The following is a 21,635-nucleotide window of genomic DNA, read 5'->3' as shown; positions in this document are numbered from 1 at the left end:
ATACTTCAACACAAGTTCCATCTTTTTTGGCCACATTAATGTTTTTGAGTAAAAGATTCTTAAAGAATTTTATCCATTTATTCCTATGTAAAAATTCAATCACCATTTGTGACCAGGGGGTCACAATTTCAGTAAACTTGACTCTATAATACCCTTCCACACAAGTTTCAGCTTCACATGTTCATGTACCATACCATTATTTCAATATTGCTATATTTATATGTAATAACCTATGCCATAAGATGTATGTCATGTGCAAATAAAGAATATAATATTTTCTGGCCAAATGTTTTTGAAAAGAAAATTTTAAAAGATTTTTCAGTACAGAATATACTCTTGTGTAAAAATTACCTAGATATCCATATGTGGCCCCACTCTAATGGTGATCATGATTTGAACAAACCTGAATCTAACACGACCTATCTATAATGTATCTGCACTGTTTGTGGGTGCTTCAAAAGAAGTTATAGTTTTTCTGGCCAAATTTTTTATGAGTTTCAAAAAATGCCAACAAATTTTCCATAATTCTGAAATATCTCCACTTAAAGATGGCATGGCCCTTCATTTTCAAGCTTGTATTCCCTTCACCTAGGGATGCTCTGTGCCATGTTTGGTTAAAATTAGCCAAGTGGTTTTAGAGAAGAAGTAAAAAAATGTGAAAACTTTGTGGAGAGGTAGCTTTTTTGTTTGACTGCATGGTTAGGATTTTGCAGTAAACATCAACAATGATTTGCTGCAGGTCAGTAGCCCCTGGTCTGCAAATTTCAGATGGATACTTTTTTTTCAGACCTGGAGCTATATACCTGCAGCTAATAATGACACATTTTTTAGAAATAGGGAAAAGTATATTTTTCAATGTTTTGAGAGACCAAACTTTCACTGATCAAAGTGTGGGTTTTATTAAAATGGAGAATTTTGAGATTTTGAAAGGTAAATAAAATGAGAAAAAAAGATTTTTTTTTAAAAACAGTGTCATTTTTAAGCTTGCACAATCATAAAATGGTTGCTTGCTGTCAATGAATGAATACATGTACACACACTCCCTCTCCTCTCTCTTCAACCAGCCTCAGCATTACGTACATGTTGCCGAAAGTGGGTGTTCTTTTGAAGTATAGTTATGTACTTTTACATTAACATTGGCATTACTTACATACAGCCAGGACTTTGATTTTAGCAAAGCCTGGCTAAAAAAAACACAAGTCTTTTTTACAAAAAAAAAAAGTATGATTTATTAGCTGCCCATTTCAGAAAGTTTTAATAACTCGATAACATTCTCAGCAAATTCATTTTTTGCTCCAGGAGTTGATTTAAACTGAAGTGAAAAAAAAAAGAAAAATGTTAAGTACATTGTACATTTAAGGGTAAGCGATACCATTCATATGTCATACTCTACAACTTTATACAATTGTATTGGTAACTCATTTTACCTTTACTGGTTTAAACAAAGGCACGTATGAAAGGAATTCTTTGGGGTGGTACAAATCACAAAGCTTTAGCCACATAGGATCTGGGTCCAGAGATATCAGAATGGTACAAGTTTCCATGGCGATCTGAAAACACAAAAAATCCCATGATGTTTAAATGTACATATAATAACATACACAAAACTGATATTTGTAAGGATACTGCCTGCATTGACTTATGACATTAGTTTAACCTTCTGGAGGACTTTTGGTTGCCGAGCACTGAGATAGAGGACACAGACAGAGGATACAAGGTCAAGGTTGTTTCCACTGACCCCAAGCTGAAAAAGCAAGAAGAAACCATGTAAACAACTCTGTAGCTGTTTTTTCTTAATCTGTTTCTGTTTATTTTTAGACAAGAACATGTTTCACGGTACAAAAAAGGTTTTTATATTACCTGTTTACAGATACCACCAATTTGGCCCAAAATACACTGCTGTAGTTTAAAGTTGATTGTATGAAGATAGGCTTTACTGGATCCTTTGCTACAATGACAAACAAACACATGTATAGATTGAAACATATTGATAAAACTACTTGTGCGTGTAATGCAAATCTTAAGTATAAACATTATTACCTAATTTCGGCTTGTTTCTCAAGGAAATTAATCATTTTAGGAAACACATCCTTAGTACAACGTCGACAAATGAAATCTCCAGATGTATCCGCCATCACCATTAAAGACTCAACAGCCTTTTATAAAATAAAATATGTATTTTCATACGTGCATTTGAAAACTTCAAACTTTATTTTCAATTCAAGAAATTATTTTTTGTGAAATACTTAAAATTTGAACCTTTTTAGTGACAAGTTTTTCTTCATCCACAAATCTGGCAGAATATGGCATCCAAATCTCATGAATCATTGGCAGAAGTTCATCTGAAATAGTGTCCAAAATAAGATAGAAACAGCATGCAGACACTTTATAACTAATGTAAGCTCTTTCAAAATACAATTGTTCCGCATGGATTAAATATACCGTCAATGGGAGTTCAAGTATCACATATTGCTTACCCTGATGAGACTGTAAAGCTCGGCAGGAATTTGCTATTGTGTCCAATGCCAATAACCGGATACTGGGATTTCTTGAAGACAGAAGATGCTTACATCGAAACAGAACCTTCAAAGTGAAAACAAATCACAATACATTGAAACATTGTAAATTTATAAAAGTTCACTTAGAGGCTGATTTAAAAGATACCAATTTCAAATCATAAATGTTATATCTACAAACAATCCATAGTTTATATATTTACTAGCATAAATCATGCTGACCTCTTTAACTGCTGTGACATGCAATGGTGGATCTTTTTTCTGGTCAGCATCCATATCCTGATCTTCTGGGATGTCTTCTGCAGGCTGTTCATCATTCTGGCTGGTGTCATCATTTTCAGTTATGTCCCCTTCTGATACCTTCTTTAGATGAAGATACTCCTTAATATAGGACACTACATCCAGTTTGTCATCAATTCTTTTCTCACTTGATGCCTGTTGCTTCTTCTCTAAGTTGTTGCCCTGTGTAAATCACAAAATCAATCTTAAACACCATTAAAGAACAAAACCAGCCTAAAATCGAGCTAAATACATGTATGAGTTACACTCACGCACTTTAATATGTGAAACAAATCAACTTTTTCTTTTTATTTCATGAAGTTAAAGCTATTCCTTTGCATTACTTCTTCCTATTCACACTTACAGAGCAGTCCTTGAACCACCGGAGAACTGCCTTCACCAGTTCATTCAAAACACGCAAAAACAACAAAGCTTCATGTTCATAATTTTCATCAAGAGACTCCAAGATCTACCAAAAGAAAACAGAACATATTGGATGACAATTCATTGATTCAAATTGTCATTACATTTTTAATATACATGTATGTTAAAATTATGCCTGTAAATATTTAAAACTTCCGTGATTCAGGTTGGCTTGTTATTTGGACTGAGGCCTTCCCTTCAATGAAGGTGTCAGTCCGAATATCAAGCCCATCCAAATTATTGCCGAGATTTCAAATGGCCTATGAAAGTAAAAATCCCCCCCCCCCTCCGAGAAATGAGAGCACGTTTGGACAATGGTGGGCTGTGTAAAAACTAACCTCTTGAATGGTATCTCCAATAAGAGGTAAAATATCACTGCTGCTGTACTGCAGCATAACTTTCAACACTAGGGGGCTCTTCTTGTTCTCGCAGAAATGCCGTAGCCTCAGACTTATAGCATTGACGAGGTAGTCTGCATTTCGTTGTACAAGTTCTCCAATGGACCTTCAAATACAACCCATTAAATTACAAAATGAAGAAGGGTATTTTCATCAAGCTTCTAACTCTTACAATTAACAATACTCAACTATGATCATAAGGTCTTTCAAAACATTCAAACTAAACTCACAGAAATGAGTATCTACTTGTACTGACAGACATATATCACATACTTGAATTGACAGACAGGCAGATATCACATACTTGTACCAACTGGCAGATATTACATACTTGTACTCACAGACATGGCAGATTTCACATATTTGTACTAAATGGCAGATATTACATACTTGTACTAACAGACATGACAGATATTACATACTTGTACTGACAGACATGACAGATATCACAAGCTTACTTGTATTAACAGACATGACAGATATCACCTACTTGTACTAACAGACATGACAGATATCACCTACTTGTACTGACAGACATGACAGATATCACCTACTTGTACTGACAGACATGACAGATATCACAAGCTTACTTGTACTAACAGACATGACAGATATCACCTACTTGTACTGACAGACATGGCAGATATCACAGAGAGTTAGGTAGGCAGTGCTACTGATGTATGCTGTCTCATCACCCAGCTTCTCCAACAAGGGGTAAATTGTCTTCATCAGGTAAGGAAAATACCTGTCTTTTAGCACCTACAAAATCACCAAAAGTAAGGAATTAGTGCTGTAAAAGTTTGGTTTACATATAACAAAATAAAGTCAGCAAGTATTGTTGTCAATAAATAAGCTACAATTTAGTTATTTTTGCATGAACTGCATGTAACAGCAGTTGCATAGAAGAAGGCCTAAAAAGTTTTGATATTTATAACACTGATAAAATTGCTCAGACTGGAATTTAGTAAATTAATAAATCTAAATGCTAAAATTTGAAACTGTTAAGATGGAAGAACAGAAAAAATAACACCTTTTCTCAGGTCAGTTCTATGGCAGGGCATAGCATCTTTCACAAGAAATATAGTTATATACAAACTTGCACTTTCAATGGCTAGTACATATGCATGTTCCTGTCTACTAAAAATATGCAAATGAGTTTGAGCAATAAAACATTAACAGTGTGCATAGAAACAAAAGAAACAGATCTGTACCCAAGAACCGCCACAATACTCTCCTTAAAGAGTACATGATAATGCAGCCTTTTTGGCACGAGAACATGTCAAAATTCTGAAATAATTTTTTCAAGATCATGCAAAAGAGCCTGACCTTTGCAAATGTCCCAATTCCTTCCAGATACAGACAGATCTGGATGATGTTCCTGTTGAAGCTACTAAGCTGATTGCTTGTCTGACCGGTCACCAGTTCTAGGGCCATCAGGCGATTCTCAGGGGTGGATCGCACTGAGTGATTGTGGTGTGGACTTGTCACCAGGTACATATTGGAGGGGGAGAGATATTCATCTATCAACATCCTACACAATTTGCCACAAGGATATTTAAATCATGTACATATCATATTGTGTTGAGAAAGCAAATGCACTATCATAGTCACAAATAAAAAAAGTTCTTCATATATACTGTAAGTTGAATCTTCTGATATTGAGTGCACTAATATATGTTCATTTACAGTATTGAAAGTTAAAAAGAAGATTAAATGAATCTCACTCCACAATGCTTTCCAATTCTTCAATATTATTTTCTCTTCTTTTTTCAAAATCTTTTTCTTGATAGGAAATGACTGTAATGACAACATCAACAGTTATTCAACCAGAAGATGAAAGGATAACATACACCTTGCCTTATCATGCTCTGACTTTCTTGCACCAGTTCTTGATCTAATATTCTATTGCTTATTTGCTGTCTATTAGAATGTTCTCTTAATTCAAAAACTGTTACCAAAATTTGATTACAATTCAAAGGTCACAAAATACCTACAACACAATGATACATGTATGTGTTTTATCTTACCTCCTACAACACAATGATACATGTATGTGTGTTGTATCTTACCTCCTACAACGCAATGATACATATATGTGTGTTGGATCTTACCTCCTACAACGCAATGATACACATGTATGTGTGTAGTATTTTACCCCAACATCACAATTATACATGTGTGTGTGTTGAATCTTACCTCCTACAACACAATGACACATAAATGTGTGTTGTATCTTTCCTCCTACAACACAATGATACATGTATGTGTTTTATCTTACTTCTACAATACAATGATACATGTATGTGTGTTGTATATTAACTCCCACAACACAATGATACACATGTATGTGTGTTGTATTTTACCCCAACATCACAATGATACATGTGTGTGTTGAATCTTACCGCCTACAACACAATGATACATGTATGTGTGTTGTATCTTACCTCCTACAACGCAATGATACATGTATGCGTGTTGTATATTATCTCCAAAAATACAATGATACATGTAGGCGTGTTGTGTCTTACCTCCTATAACACAATGATACACATGTATGTGTGTTGTATTTTACCCCAACATCACAATGATACATGTGTGTGTTGAATCTTACCTCCTACAACACAATGATTACATCTATGTGTTGTATCTTACCTCCTACAACGCAATGATACATGTATGCGTGTTGTATATTATCTCCAAAAATACAATGATACATGTAGGTGTGTTGTGTCTTACCTCCTATAACACAATGATACACATGTATGTGTGTTGTATTTTACCCCAACATCACAATGATACATGTGTGTGTTGAATCTTACCTCCTACAACACAATGATACATCTATGTATTGTATCTTACCTCCTACAACATAATGATACATGTATGTGTGTTGTATCTTACCTCCTACAACACAATGATACATGTATGTGTGTTGAATCTTACCTCCTACAACACAATGATACATGTATGTGTGTTGTATCTTACCTCCTACAACGCAATGATACACATGTATGTGTGTTGTATATTATCTCCAAAAATACAATGATACATGTAGGCGTGTTGTGTCTTACCTCCTACAACGCAATGATACATGTATGCGTGTTGTATATTATCTCCAAAAATACAATGATACATGTAGGCGTGTTGTGTCTTACCTCCTATAACACAATGATACATGTATGTGTGTTGTATCTTACCTCCTTCCCCAGCAGCTCCTAGCATCAACTCATTGATAATCATAGTGGCCTGCATTTTGTGGAGAATTGATTCATGGAACAAATCAAGAAAGTGGTCCACTAGTAAAGAGATACTCCCTAGGAAAAATAATTTACATTCCATCAAATACATGTACTTTCAAAATAGATATAACTCAAAGCGATAAAAATAGATATATTTTACTGTCATATATATTTTTTTAGTTGTGATAGTCCATAAACTTTTAGAGAATAGAGTTTTTAAAATTAATTTTACCATAATATCCCAGTAATCTGCAAATATTCTTCAATTCTTTTTCAATTTTCTTGTCATGGAAGTGTTTGAAATTTTTCCTGGGTTTGATAACATCAGACACGTGGACATGAGAAACAAAATCAGCATCTGTAAACCGAAAACCAAAAAAATTAATTTGGAAATACCTGAAGATTTCAAACTTTATTTATAATTGTATGTTTCCAGTAAGCTTCATGCCCATAAAATGTTACTCCTTTATTCTTCGTACATAGACAATAAACATGAGCTAATTTTAAAATTCCAATACCAGTATTTAAAAGAATTGATCATTCTTTAAATAATAAATAAAAACATTTGAATGGGTTTTACCATGTCTGATCCAAGTGGTCCTCTCCTCAATGATTTTGATGTCCGTGGTGTCCAGTTCAAACACCTGGACCAGCGACAGAGACAGGCGCTTCAGGTGAGAGGCAGACATCAACAGGTGGTTTATGTCAGATCCTGTGAAAAGAAATTGATAAATATTTTTTTTTTAAATTTAGATAACCTTGTTTAAAATGGGTCTGATAGGAAAATCTTCAAAATGTATACAGCTTATAGTTTACCTAACAAATCTATGTAGCCTGACATCAGGGAAAGTGCAGAGAATTTCCTGTTTTCATCTGCAAAAACAATAAATGTTATTTCTGAATTTTCCTTTTTAGAGCATGTAAAAATAAAATTGATAAAATTTATTAAAAACAATCTTACCCACACAGCGGATAATTCTGGGAAGAGATGTTGAGAGATTGTGAAGGTTTTCTTCCAACATTTCCACTAGAGGGCGACATTCAGGCCCAAGGTGAGTGTGGGTGAATATATTCAAAATCTTCCTGCTTTTATTAGCCACATTAGTGTACTCATCACTGATCAATCCCACCAAAATCTCCATGAAGTCAGGGATTGACGAATGCAAAGATCTGAGGTAAGTGTGAATTCACAAAATGAAAATCCAAATTCTTGTAGTCAAATTTCTAAACTATAAAATCTCACAAATTTTTAAGAGGATATGCATTACATAACTTCCATACAAAAGTAGAGATTCGTTAGTGTATATTATTATCCTCTTATCAAACAAAATATTCATTTTAAAATGCATCTTTCAAACTGCTACAGAAAATAATTTGTTTCACAACAAACAGGCGAACATTTATTAAACATGTAACATGTTTCTTGACCTTGTACATCCCTGAAGCAAACTTCCAGCTGACTCAGCCAATGCCAGTCTCACTTTCCAATTTGAATGACCCCTGACACTGCAAATCTGCTTCACTAAAACGTTTAGCTTTTTTCCAGTCATTTCCACCCAGGTGGAATCTCTCTTTATGGCCAGTTTCTTGATTTTGTCTTCAACAGTCCCTATGAAAATAAGTGTAAGTTGCATCACAAAGCACTGATAAATGTTTCTTTTCTATGAAAATTGCATCAATTTTTGCTGCACACATTGGCTTGAAGTGCAGGGACTCACAGAAGCACTTGCACAATTAAACATTGCATCCATTACCTCACTCAAAAGGAATTTAACACAAAGCCATAATTAATAGCTAAATTACATTGATAGAAGATGTAGGTAAATAATTACAAGCTACCCTTTTTTAAATTTGAAATTCTGGTTTACCTGCCAAAATAGGCTGCTGGACTCTCTTCTGACTTTCCTCAATTAAAATGTCATCCATTGTGAGTCCAACAATTTTAGTCCATGCATATATTGCTGTCTGGGAAAAGAGAAACATATTCAAAAGAAGCTGGGTTATAAATCAAGTCAAACCCCATTCACTATTAACTTAGATCAAATACATGTACTGTATATCTATTGTATTATCTTAAACATAGTGTTAGTTAAATATATATAATGCATTTACATGTGTACATATAATGCATTTAATTACATGTGTATATAATGCATTTACATGTGTACATGTACATGCAAACTGGTTTAAGATAGTATGGGACACTTCCATGTTGTGATGTATTGTTTATCAAAATAAACAATAAAACTAAGTGTAATTATATAAGTATTTTCTTTCCCAATATTGTCATCTTAGAGTGTGGTGCAGTGGATTAGAGGGTTTACTACGAATTTGAAGGTCAAGAGTTCGAATCACCCTAGGGATCCCATCGAAATATTTATAAGAGCTACTGGTATTTTTTTGGTTAAATATTGTAAAATATGAAAATTCTAAGCCAATGAAAGTATTCCAACTATATTGTACTTTAATTGACATTAATATTGACAGATGTCCCAAACCACCTTACGGTAATAAGACATGTTCTTATAAACTGTACAATAAATGTATGTTGCTGTAGTTAGATTACTCTCTGACTACTCACTGCTATGACACTGTGTCCCTGTCTCTGGTCCCCAGTGATGATCTTACATAGGGTAATGGTGATCCCAGGCAAGAAAGAGGCTAGGGTGTCTCCAAGCATGGCTCTCACTTTATTGCAGTCTGAAATCATTCACATGAGTAAAACATGTTACACTTTTTGTAAATTTTTATACTCTTCTGCTTTATTTCCTTACTTGCCAATTCATTACAAGTATTATCTATTGCTGAAAATCAATTCTAACTTGTTTCTATGGTTAATAAATGTCAATTTATAAATTTAATTAAGGAATGAATTCAATATTTATTTGTTTTACACGATATAAAATGGTTTGGGACAGTTTACACTTTAAAAACCAGGAAGCGGTTTACAAAAAAGTGTTAACTGTTTCAAACCATTTTATATTGTATAAAACTAATAAATATTGAATTCATTGCTTATAATTTAATTTTTTTACTCTTCATTGTATATAAAAACTGTCATTTGACCTTTAAAATGACGTAAAATTGTACAAAATTCAAACGTAACATCAGGTGTATTGATATGTTTTTGATGTTAGTCTTACTATGACGTGGCGACATTCTTTATACGATATAAAATAATTTTTTATCCAATCAGAAAGCGCGTTACCACCAGAATTTAACTATTTAAAAATATGGCATCTTGGTTTGTTGACATTCCATTACCTAATAATTTGTGCTGGATGGTTCACCCCTTTAATTATTTCTGATGAAAGTCATCCAAAAGACATCAAAACCTGTACTCACATTTGCCATCGACCTGACTAAGTTCTGTGAGGCACTTGATGGCCAGGACCTTGAGAGACCTGCACTTTTCAGTGTCTGCGATATCAAGAAGAATGGACACTGCCACACCCAGAACAGGGAGACTCTGGAGGGAGAACAGTTTCTGGATAATGCTGTAGTCGGACTTTGACACCAAGGTCTTAATGTTCTGGACCACAGCTGTCTTTAGATCCTCTGACTTTGCAGTTGCTGTAAATTAATTAGTAGGTTAAAAAAGATTTTATTATAGCATTATATTGTTTAATAAGGCTATTATGAAACCTATGCTTACATTTTCAATGCAAAGAAATAAAAAGTAAAGAGTGGAAAATCATTAAAAAAAATTTCTACTTTTAAACATAAATTTTTCATTTTTTGTTTAGTTTTTGTTTAATTGATCTGTAAACTCTATGTGAAAGTAAATCATAGACCTGTGAATATTTGTTCAGGCCAGTTAATTTTATGAAATCACCAGTCCTATAGACCTGTGATTTGTTTTTAATTTCAAAAACTCTGCTACATGGCAGGAAAAATGAATAAAGTGACAAGTGACCTTTGCCCTCAGGACTCCCATGCTCTGACGGAGAACTAATCATCACACAGGACGACGTGAACAGATCAGTGAACAATTCCCAGTTCCAGACTCTGCTGCAGCCCAGAATTTTTTCCATCAGAGTGAACAGATCTGTATAGAAGTCCTCAGAGCTAAACAGAAATAAAATGCAAACATTTAGCATGAATCTATAAAGAAAATAGTCAGTTTTGGAGGATTTTTTGGGTTCTTCAAGTATTGAATTTGAGAACTGGGCAAAAGTAACAACATACTACTTAGTTGGCTGTTTGAGTATGATTCTGAGTGGAAACAGAAGATATTCTTGTAAATCCTGAATACATCCTCTGTCTATTCCCTCGAGGGCTTTGGTTACAGCTACAACATTTTTCCTTGAATGATCTTTACTTAGCTGGACACACAAGGGTCTGAGTTTGTCAAAGACCAGCTGTCGATTACACATAGCCATTATTCTTTGAAAATAAGAACCTTCCACAAAAAAAATTCTGAAAAACAAAGAATAAAAGAATATACAATTAGAAATAATTCAAAATATTAAGTTTAAAAATTTTAATCCGGTAATTTTTTGCACACAATGCCTTTGATATACAAAGTGATTTGATTCTTGTGCAGTTGGCGATAAATTGGCAAAAATTGGTATCTGAATAACAGTAAGCAAATATAAACAACCCACTGTGTGACCAGGGATGTATATACGTCCCTGGTGTGACACAGCGATTTGCACAGTCTTTTGCGTATGTATTTTTAAATCATATAAAAATCCTTTTCCAGAATTTTGTAAAAATGCATAATGATTTGCTACGTTAAATTTTTCCTGCAGAACTCCTCTAAATTTCCCAATATTATTGATAATTTGATTCCTGTTTTCAAACGTGGACGAATTGTTTAATGTTTACAGTTATTGTGAATCATGCTGGTTTTTTATTCAACTTCAAGCATGCTCGGTTTATTTCCATGTTCATACGTGTAACATCTAGTTGCAAATTTGACTGTGCATAGAAAATAAAATAAAAAGAGACGATTATTCATTTTTAAATGCTTATATTTCTTCAATGTCATCCATACCTTGCCAGGCTTGCGAAAATCTTTTAAAAACCCTACACTTTCAATCTTTCATTGCATCGTCGAGGGCCATGTAAACTTCCGGTGTTCGAAGAACAGCGAACCCGAGCTAACCATGGCTAACAGCAGACGTTAAAACATGTTAAAATATCAAGATGTTATAAAATTAATTTATTCAATTACGTTTTTACACTATTAAAATTCTGAAAAATGAATGGAACATTTGATTACATTCATTTGAATAAAATGTTCTATTCATAAAATTGTTTGCTATAGACAGGAAGTTAATTGTTATCTCTAACGTAACGTTAACAAGTAAAAATCTTACGTATTTACTATGAGTAAATAATATTTGATGATTCTCTGTATGATGTTTGAGTTAAATTCTTGTTTTGCGTTTGGCAAAGCGTTGAATTTCCTTTTGATAAGAGTAGAAGGTTAATTCAAATCATTTCCCGCGCATTTGTCAGTACCAATCATGTGATTCTCACGTGATAATTACGTGTCAAAAATGGCAGACAACACAGAAAGTTAGGTAAAACATGTCAATATGATTATGAATATGTCAATAGGTTAAAATATACTCATATACCTATTTATGTGTTAAAATGTTTGAGGAAAGAGAGAGAGAGAGAGAGATACATATTTATTTGTAGTCTTTCTCTTCATAGTAATTGAATGTACATGTAGCATAATGTTATCAGTCTTGGTTATGTCTGTGAAGTGTAAGCATGCACTTATCATATGTTATGCAGTATGACACAGGTGCTTTTTTGGTGATATCTAATCATGTGATACAATGATATACATGTACATGTTCACATTTAGGACATGCAACTATTTGAATTAAGAAATCTGCTTTTCTTTGATATTGTATGTGAAGACAGGTAAGTATCATATATACTACTTGTGTAGTTACCAACCGTTATATAATTTAAATGACAAAAAATTTATAATTCGATCTCTTTAAATTGTTATGGTCCCAGGATTTTGGCATTAAAAAGTATTTTGATATTAAAATTTAGTGATATCAGATGCTTGTTTTTAAATTAATGTTCATATAAATGATTCATTTTTCTGGAAGAATTGTTTCTAAAAATTTGTTGCATCACTCATTCGATTTTTAAATTATTACATGTCACAGCTAATTTTTTTTTTACAATATTATATAGAAATGTAACATATGTCATATTTATGAAGTTGTCATCTCCCCAGTCAACTAAGAGGTCGATTAACGATGCTTGTTTTTTAAAAAAAATAATTTTGTTAGCTATGCAAAGTAATTCTAAAATCCCAAATCATTGGAATGTATACAAATATTTGGCCTAAATTTGAAAACAAAATTGTACTTAGATTAATGATTTTGTAGGTTGAGTAAGTTTTATTCATTTGTCTTACAATTAAATTTGATCAAATCACAGTTATTGTACAAAACCAGAATTCATACAATGCAGTCCCTTGTTGACTTGCAGTAAACTTATTTTATGAATTTGTGTAAAGTGATCTCCCATTCAATTCTACAGAGATTTAAATGACAGTGCACATGTAGATAAAGTCAACCATGTAAATAAGAGTAAAAAAAACTGGCAACAAAATTTCCTGATGAATATTCTCTCAGAGTTGCCAAAAAGCAATTACTGTGATTGATTGATAATATTCTATTTACAGCTACAATATATGGATGAACGATTGTTGAAACCCCTTCTTTTATACATTAAACAACTCCTACATATTCACCTCATTTCCAAGATCCCATTTCTCAGGATTTCCCTTGCAAATTTGTAAAGATTCTGGTCAGAGTTGAAAAATTCTTAATATTGCAATGCCAAGAAAATGTGTCTCCTATTGGAAATGCTGATTGATGTCTGGAAATGATATTTGATTATTATTTACTACAATGTATTTAGGACATGTATTTTGTACATGAACAGGACTCATGTACCGGTAATAGTTCAAAATTTAGAACTGTGACATTAAAAATGTTAAAATTATTAGACTTTGGTGCCATTAATGCCTCATACCGCTCTGCATTTTAAATAAAGGATAATTATCATACATAGATAGATGCTGTACAGTGAATTCTTTTTTTGTTTGCACACAACTGATTCGTTATCTATTTAACAATATGTGCAGTATTGTATACAAATCTTCAAAAATTTCAACATGGCACCAACTTTGTTATTTTATAATTGTTGATTTAGAATATGATTCATTTTTTTGTTTTAAAGAACAAACAGCATTGTTACTCATTGGGTTACCAGTTTGTTGTCAAATAAGAAAGAAAAGTTCAAAAGCAAAGAAACGATGTACATACATGTATTTGATATTACATACTTTCTATCAAATGTAAGTTAAGATGTGGTTTATGTGAATAATAATTAAGATCAATTAGTTTTTTGGTTTTTTTTTATTTTCATCTAGATTATTATTTATAGACAAATGGTACCCTAGTTAGCTTTGGATTCATAAAAGTGATGTCAAGTTTCTGTCGCAAACTAGTTCGGAAAAAGTATGTGGATCCCTCCAGTATCACAGACACCAAGTTATCCAGATGTTTGACCACATTAGATTTAACTGCCCTAGGTATGTACACTAATGGTATTTTATCTGCATTATTATTGAAATTCTTCTTCCTGTAACAATACATGTATATCTTTAAATGAAGTGATAAGCAAACTGGGCAATATAAACACAAAGGTTAGAGAATTTCTGATAGATGCAGATTGGCATCATCCATAAATTTGTCCAATTTCGTTGTTTGTTTTCCATGATCAGCTTTAAACATTTTAAATCATTACATGATGAATTGAGTAATATTTATGTAACCTTGAATTTAAAAAAAAACTTTTGAGTTGTATGTACATGAGTTGCACATTTATCTTAAATATTCCCTACATTTTTCTGAGTTTTACATATTGAGATTTAAATGTCATCAACTTTTTCCTATCTAAATAGTAATAACTGTATTTTGCAGGGATAGGGAGTACCCTGGGAGCTGGGATCTATGTTGTGGCTGGTCAGGTAGCCAAAGACACAGCGGGCCCAGCTGTCATCCTGTCCTTCCTTATAGCAGCTTTAGCCTCGGTGTTAGCAGGTATTGCGCAATCAGGGCTGTTACATAACTGTAATCAGCTGACTTGATCTGTATTAATTTGATGGAGTTTATTTTATGTGGAATTATGAAATGAGGATGGAGAGATTTATCATAAGAGTAAATCTGTTGTAATTCATTTATAATTTTGATGGGATTAGTTTGGTAATTCAGGTTAATGCATTTTACAAACATTGTACACTTAAATAAGCTTACCTGTTAATCAAATGGTCCTTTTAACGCACATGAACCAGTAGTAACTACTGAGGGGTTTCTGAAGTATCTGTTCTATAATTATAAATGTATGTCATGACTTATTCTCAAGAAATTATTACAATACATTAACTATTATCACATAAACTTTCCTCTTCAAAGTTTGACTCATAAAAAATGGAACATTATTCTTAATGGAATATGTTGATTGCTATGCTTACAAAATGCCATGACACCATCTGATTACCATCACTTGTGATTTTAAAGGTCTATGCTATGCCGAGTTTGGAGCCAGGGTCCCTAAGACAGGGTCAGCCTATGTGTACAGTTACGTCACAGTCGGAGAGTTCATGGCCTTTGTCATTGGGTGGAACCTTATCCTGGAGTATGTGATAGGTAAGTCAGAACAGGAAAAATACAAAAAAAACATGCTCTGTTATGGGATCTAGTTTTGTAATGTTGTAATTTTTTGTTTTTTCAGGGACGGCTAGCGTAGCTCGAGCATGGAGCTCGTACTTTGACTCACTGATCCATAAATCCATCCAAACCTTCTTCAGGGACAACATGCCCATGAGCATTGGGGGTCTATCTCCTTATCCAGATTTCTTTGCTTTTGGCATCACCCTCCTACTCACATGTATATTATTTATCAGTAAAACTTTTGTTATTGAATTAATCTCTCTGATAACTTATGGATTTTTTTTTATATTTTTTATCTGTAAAACTCTATTATTAATTTGCAGGTATACTAACTTTAGGAGTGAAAGAATCCTCAAGGTTTAACAACATTTTCACAGGAGTGAACCTTCTGGTGGTGTTGTATGTTGTCATTTGTGGATTCATTAAGGCAGACCTGAGTAATTGGTCTCTACCTAAACCTCCGGTTTGTTGTTTTTAAAAAAAATCACAATATTATAATCCTTTGATATGCATTGAAATGTTTAGAAATCAAGTTTTTGGCAAAAATAAGATTATGATGTGTGGTAATTCTTGCTACGTAGAATTAAAGAAAAAAGTGATTCTAAAGTATATTACGATAGTAAGTAATTCAGAGTGGCAACAATAAGGAAATTTAGATTTCATATGTAAACCTTTTGCTTCTTGCAGTAGTATTTGCTTTTTGTCTGACAGCTGAACTCTACAACTGACAAAGCAGGAGATGGTGGATTTCTCCCATTTGGTTTTTCGGGAGTAATGTCGGGAGCAGCTACTTGTTTCTATGCTTTTGTGGGATTTGACTGTATAGCTACTACAGGTGAGAAAAAGATAAGAAAGTGATGTTTACATATCCTCACTGCATGCAGCTGTGACAGCTTTCCTGGTAACATACATTTGCTGTAATCAGCCACTTTCTTGATACACATGCACTTCATTTACAGGTACCCGGTACATGTTGTTGTCATAAATCTGTTTTCAGCAACTTTCAGAATAATTTCATGGTATTCAGAAGCAGAAATTTCGACAATTAAAAGGCTATTTTGTTTCATCTAATTGTATAGTAAGCATTACACTTATTTTGTCGCTGCAACAACCTTATATATAATAAAACAGTATGTTATCGCAAATCTTATCATCAAATCATTGCCTCTTTGAATCGTTAGTATGTTTTAACAGGGGAGGAAGTCAAGAACCCACAGAAAGCCATCCCCATCAGCATTGTCCTGTCTCTATTTGGGTGTTTCCTGGCCTACTTTGGAGTATCGGCAGCCATTACTCTGATGAGTCCGTACTACCTCCTAGACCATGATGCTCCTCTCCCCGAGGTCTTCTCTAAAGTGGGCTGGGACGTGGCTCGATATATCATAGCTGTGGGGGCAGTGTGTGGTCTCTCCACCAGGTAGGGAGGGCTCTAGATCTTGTTTTCTATTTGGAAATTAAAAAAAATTAATCCATTATTTTTAAAAATAATGACAATGGATTAGGATATTTTTTTCTTCAGTCTCCTTGGTGCCATGTTTCCATTGCCCCGAGTCATCTATGCAATGGCCAGTGATGGTCTACTCTTTCAGTTTCTTGGCACTGTTAGTGAGAGGTTTAAAACACCTGTGGCAGGCACGCTTCTCTCTGGACTGTTTGCAGGTGACTGAAGTTAAATGAAAAAAAGGAAATTTGTTTGAATCAAACGAGGAAGAATATTTTTCTAACTTTTTCTTTTTTTAAACAGGGTTCATGGCAATGATGTTTGACCTTAAAGAGCTAGTGGACATGATGTCCATAGGAACCTTGTTAGCGTATACTCTTGTAGCTGTTAGTGTTTTATTGTTAAGGTAAATATGTTTGACTACCGTAATTAAAATTATTCTAAAACTAGGAAAAGCAATTTATTTTTCCACTTCATTTTCAAAGGACTATGTGCGGTATGGTCAAATATCTGCCCCCAATTTCAACCAATTTTTAAATAGTATCGCATAAAAATAAAATCTTCACAAATCATTGTATAGAGGATGCCTATAACTTTAATCTTGATTTTAGTCATCATTGCTCATTCGCTGTTTATATATGACGTCACAGAAATGACCTAATTCCCGCAAATTTGCAAACAAATGAAAATATTCTCATTTTTGCTCTATATTTTGCATTCGGAAGTAAAGAGCGCAGGTCTGCTCAAGTGCGATTTTAACATATTTTTTTCTTCAGATAGTTATACACATTATGCTAAAAAATGGTACTTGAGCAAGCCTGCGCTCGATATTTCCCAGTCGAAAAACCATTGGAAAACACCCATATTTTGCTACAAATAATCAATTTATCAAAATAATGCAATCCTCATTACGTCATTTCTACACTATGACGTCACTGTGGTTATAACCTTTTACACATTTATTTCCAATATGATTTTAACTATCTTTCACCTTATTTTAAAGCTCTTTCTAAAACTTTGATTTTGGGGGCAAAAAATGCATAAAACCGCACATAGTCCTTTAGCTGTTTATTATTACCTGGTATGTACCCATTAAGGAGTTTAAAAAGCCTGGTTTACATTTGCAGGTACAGAGTGAATTCCTTTAACCAATACAGGGCAGATGACCGGTGAGACAAAAATGTTTCTAAATGTATCCAAATTAATTCAGCATCCTAAATGTCTGGGACTTTTCTTAGACCTTTGAATATTTTATTGATAAACATTAGAAATTCTTTGTTGTTTACATATATTCAACTTACCTGTAAATGAAATTTTTCACATTTTTCGTACATATGTTCTTATTGTCTTATTACATGTATTTGTTGCATGTTTTTCCAGAGATTCATTGATATTAAATGACACCAGTTCAATCGGATATTTACAACAAATGTTCAACCATAAACTTCGCACTCCTACTCACCTGTCAGAAACTGTCTCATTTTGGAATATCACTATTATATGTAAGTATCCTTATAAAATTGGATAGGTGCATGGAGATGAAATAATATTTACTGATAACAATTGTTAAGTGACTGAAATTACTTCACACTAATTTAATTTCCTTTCAGGTGTGTTGATCATTGCCGAGTCTTTAATACTCATTTTTCTTGAGGACTTCATTTCATCTGGTGTTTGGTGGTCCATAGCACTAGTTAGTGTTGTTGGTCTCCTCATATTCATTCTTGTTTATTCAACATGGCTACAACCCCAAAATCAGGATTTAGTCAACTTTAAGGTAAGTTTGAAAACCTAATCTCAACTCTTCCAGTTGATGCCTGTGAATTGGGCACCAAGATGTGAAGCAAAATCTGAACATGCAACTTGACTGCACATTGGCTTACATTTATGTGGTACAGCTGTGCCAACTTATGTTGAAGGGAATGTTTGCAACTATAGTTTTGAATTTTGAAGTACATGTATTTTACAACATCTGATGATATGTTTTTCATTTTGATACAGGTGCCTCTTCTTCCAATCCTACCTGTGATCAGTGTCTTTGTTAATGTTTATCTAATGCTCAAACTGTCATCTGCCACTTGGATCAGGTTTGGAGTTTGGATGTTTTTGGGTAGGTGACATGGAATCAGAATCCCTCATCCTTTCACATTTCAATATCATAGTTCTTGTTGAGCTGCAAACAGTAAAAATTGAAATATTTGCAATTCCTTTTTTTTATTCCTATGCACAGCTGATTCACAAAGCCTTTACATTAACAATATTTCACACAAGAAATGCAAATGCAATGCCTTTCTCTTGCAATGATCAAGTTTGACCTCAGCATTTGCACTTTAACCTATGACCTATTATTTTCCTTCCTTCCAGGCTTTTTAATCTATTTCTCATACAGTCTCCACCACAGTGTAGAATCTCAGTACGACGAACACATTCCTCTCTCTCCGCGATCAGACCAAGACGAGAGCAGCGATGACAATATCTTTAGTGAAGATGAAGAAAGTGACCATGTTTTATGGAACAGAAAATAGATCTTAGCCCTTCAGAAATTCCTTCATAGAAATTTCATGCTTTAATATCTCTTTCTATTGATGGTGCCTTTAAATGCAGCAAGTGATTTACAGAGTTATTTTACAAGAGATTATTAAAATTATGAAGAGTATTTTTATTAGATTTTTGCTCTGTCAATTTCCAGGGTTCATTATCTACTTTGCCTATGGAGTTTGGTTCAGTCTCGTAGATAAAACGCTGCCAAATTTCACAATTGTGTACGAAAGAGAGGACGAACAGGTGGAAACACGCCCTCTCCTCAAATAGAGCATGCAGTTTTAAAACAAGAATTTTCTTGAATACCTGGTAAATCAATCATGTGTGATCGGATCAAAGCAGCAAGGTTTAAAAAAAGAATTCCATATAATTTTATTATTTGTTAACTGTGATATTATATATTGTCTTGTTGTATAAATTTGATGAAAGTGATATTAAATGTGGATGGTGGATTTAAATGTGAACTTTATTTATGGAGTCAATCATGGAAGTTAAATACTAGTCTTGTTGATAGACATTTTAGTCACGGGGAGAGAGAACACAGAAACTCACAACAGTAGGTGCCTTGCACCTGGCAGGTTGCTTGGGTACTTGGGAGTCAACTATCATAGTGTTGTAGATAATGAGACATTAGAATTCCTAATCATATTATTGATGATTATTTGTAGTTGACAGCATTTTTTATGCATAGTCATGATTATAATGTTTACATTAGATGTAAATATACATGCATGACTACCTATAAATCAAGTCAGTTTACGGAAAACTTCTCTAAGAAAGTGGTGACTGTCCATTGTAAAAAGAATAAGTAAGTGATTATACCAACTGTTCTTAAATGTAATGTTTCTTTTAAATATCATCTTTTAATGTATATTAACCAAATTATCCGTTTTAAGGGCTATAATGGGTTCATAATTGAAACTAATAAAACTGAAATAATTAAATGCATTCCAAAATCTTCAAATAGTATCATGATTGCTGTCCAACCATATTCTTGTCAATGTGATTAAAAAAAGAAAACAATCATTTCAAACAAAACATTTAAAAGTATGGCCCACTAATACATATGAATGTTATTTTGTTTCATTGAAAATTGCATCGGACATTTCCATGAAAATAACAGAAGATGATACTGTTACATGAAAGTTGTACCTTTCAATTTTCTAAGAATTCAAATATCATAAAATAGTGTTAATGAATATGCCATTTTGTTCATTGTCTATTGCCTTTTGTCTTCGTTTGTCAACGTCTGTTAACAAGTTTACATTAATTTTTAACTTCTTGAAAACTATAAAATACCAATTGTTACTATTTTTGGTTTGAAGCATCGGTATCTAAATTGTGTTTATGACCTTACTACCCCCAGGATCACAAAGGCAGGGCAAAAGAAAGCCAAATTTTCAAAAATCTTCTTTACTCCAGAAAAACTACAAATGCGTGGATATGAAGTAAATAAAGCCCTCTACCAAAATTGTGAAAATCATGACACCTAGGTAAGGGGTTCAGACTCTATGGTGGGGCCAATATGGCCATATAGTAAAAATGTATTTACTCATAGACAATCTTCATCTCTACTCCCATATACGGTATATATATTTGAAAAAAAAAAACTAAATGCATATTTATGATGTTCAGGGGTTTAGGCCCCAAGGCCATAGGGCAGGCCAATATGGACATGCATAAAGTGAAAATGCATTAGTAATATTAGAACTTACAACTTAGAAATATTTCTTCTTTACTTCCACAGTAGGGGGAGATAAATAAACTAATTGCATTGCTATTATGTCCATGAATTCGGAATTTCACTGCCCATGCGACAGAGGTTCAGACTTTTTCTTTTACATTTGGGGGGGGGGGGGGGGGGGGGTAAAGCCATAATAGTGAAACTACATATTGTGTATGGTTATTGCGTCAATACGAAACGATTGTGTACCTACTAGAGTTAATAAACTATTTTTTGTCAGTCTGTGATGTATGTACTTATCATGTTCCTATGTTATGTTATTAATATGTAAACCTTTGAGACGATTGTCTTACGAAAATAAAGAACTTGAACATATATTTGTTTAGGTCACTAG

The 21,635-nt window shown here is 33.4% G+C and overlaps 2 protein-coding genes across 3 annotated transcripts; one reads left to right on the top strand and one right to left on the bottom strand.

Annotated features, from left to right (window-relative positions):
* Nucleotides 1–1,220: 1,220 nt before the first annotated feature.
* On the bottom strand, nt 1,221–11,936 carry LOC128188138 (TELO2-interacting protein 1 homolog). Its single transcript, XM_052858998.1, has 25 exons — nt 11,855–11,936; nt 11,044–11,274; nt 10,772–10,923; nt 10,201–10,428; nt 9,437–9,555; nt 8,724–8,820; nt 8,284–8,464; nt 7,817–8,025; nt 7,672–7,728; nt 7,436–7,567; nt 7,088–7,213; nt 6,814–6,930; nt 5,341–5,413; nt 4,943–5,147; nt 4,239–4,375; nt 3,557–3,722; nt 3,160–3,264; nt 2,739–2,978; nt 2,478–2,583; nt 2,260–2,342; nt 2,041–2,156; nt 1,861–1,948; nt 1,658–1,744; nt 1,428–1,550; nt 1,221–1,312 (listed from the first exon to the last, which is right to left on the bottom strand). Exons 2-25 carry the CDS (start codon nt 11,235–11,237, stop codon nt 1,232–1,234), a joined length of 3,222 nt encoding a protein of 1,073 aa, XP_052714958.1. The 5' UTR covers nt 11,238–11,274; nt 11,855–11,936; the 3' UTR covers nt 1,221–1,231.
* Nucleotides 11,937–12,783: 847 nt separating this feature from the next.
* On the top strand, nt 12,784–20,015 carry LOC128188140 (high affinity cationic amino acid transporter 1-like). 2 transcript variants are annotated; one of them, XM_052858999.1, is made up of 15 exons: nt 12,784–14,197; nt 14,287–14,434; nt 14,826–14,945; nt 15,423–15,551; nt 15,637–15,792; nt 15,899–16,038; nt 16,287–16,410; nt 16,770–16,992; nt 17,095–17,234; nt 17,320–17,422; nt 18,144–18,185; nt 18,397–18,518; nt 18,627–18,793; nt 19,018–19,126; nt 19,381–20,015. In XM_052858999.1, the coding sequence occupies exons 1-15, from the start codon at nt 14,156–14,158 to the stop codon at nt 19,539–19,541; spliced, it is 1,926 nt and encodes a 641-aa protein (XP_052714959.1). In that variant the 5' UTR covers nt 12,784–14,155; the 3' UTR covers nt 19,542–20,015. The 2 variants fall into 2 exon arrangements, with proteins under 2 accessions (XP_052714959.1, XP_052714960.1); XM_052859000.1 differs by having other exon boundaries at nt 12,787–14,197; nt 19,706–20,015.
* Nucleotides 20,016–21,635: the final 1,620 nt, after the last annotated feature.

The sequence above is a fragment of the Crassostrea angulata genome, chromosome 6 (genome assembly GCF_025612915.1).
Source record: "Crassostrea angulata isolate pt1a10 chromosome 6, ASM2561291v2, whole genome shotgun sequence".
Lineage (NCBI taxonomy): Eukaryota > Metazoa > Mollusca > Bivalvia > Ostreida > Ostreidae > Magallana > Magallana angulata.
Note: the sequence above shows the minus strand (reverse complement) of the source record. Positions and strands in the feature narration are given on the sequence as shown.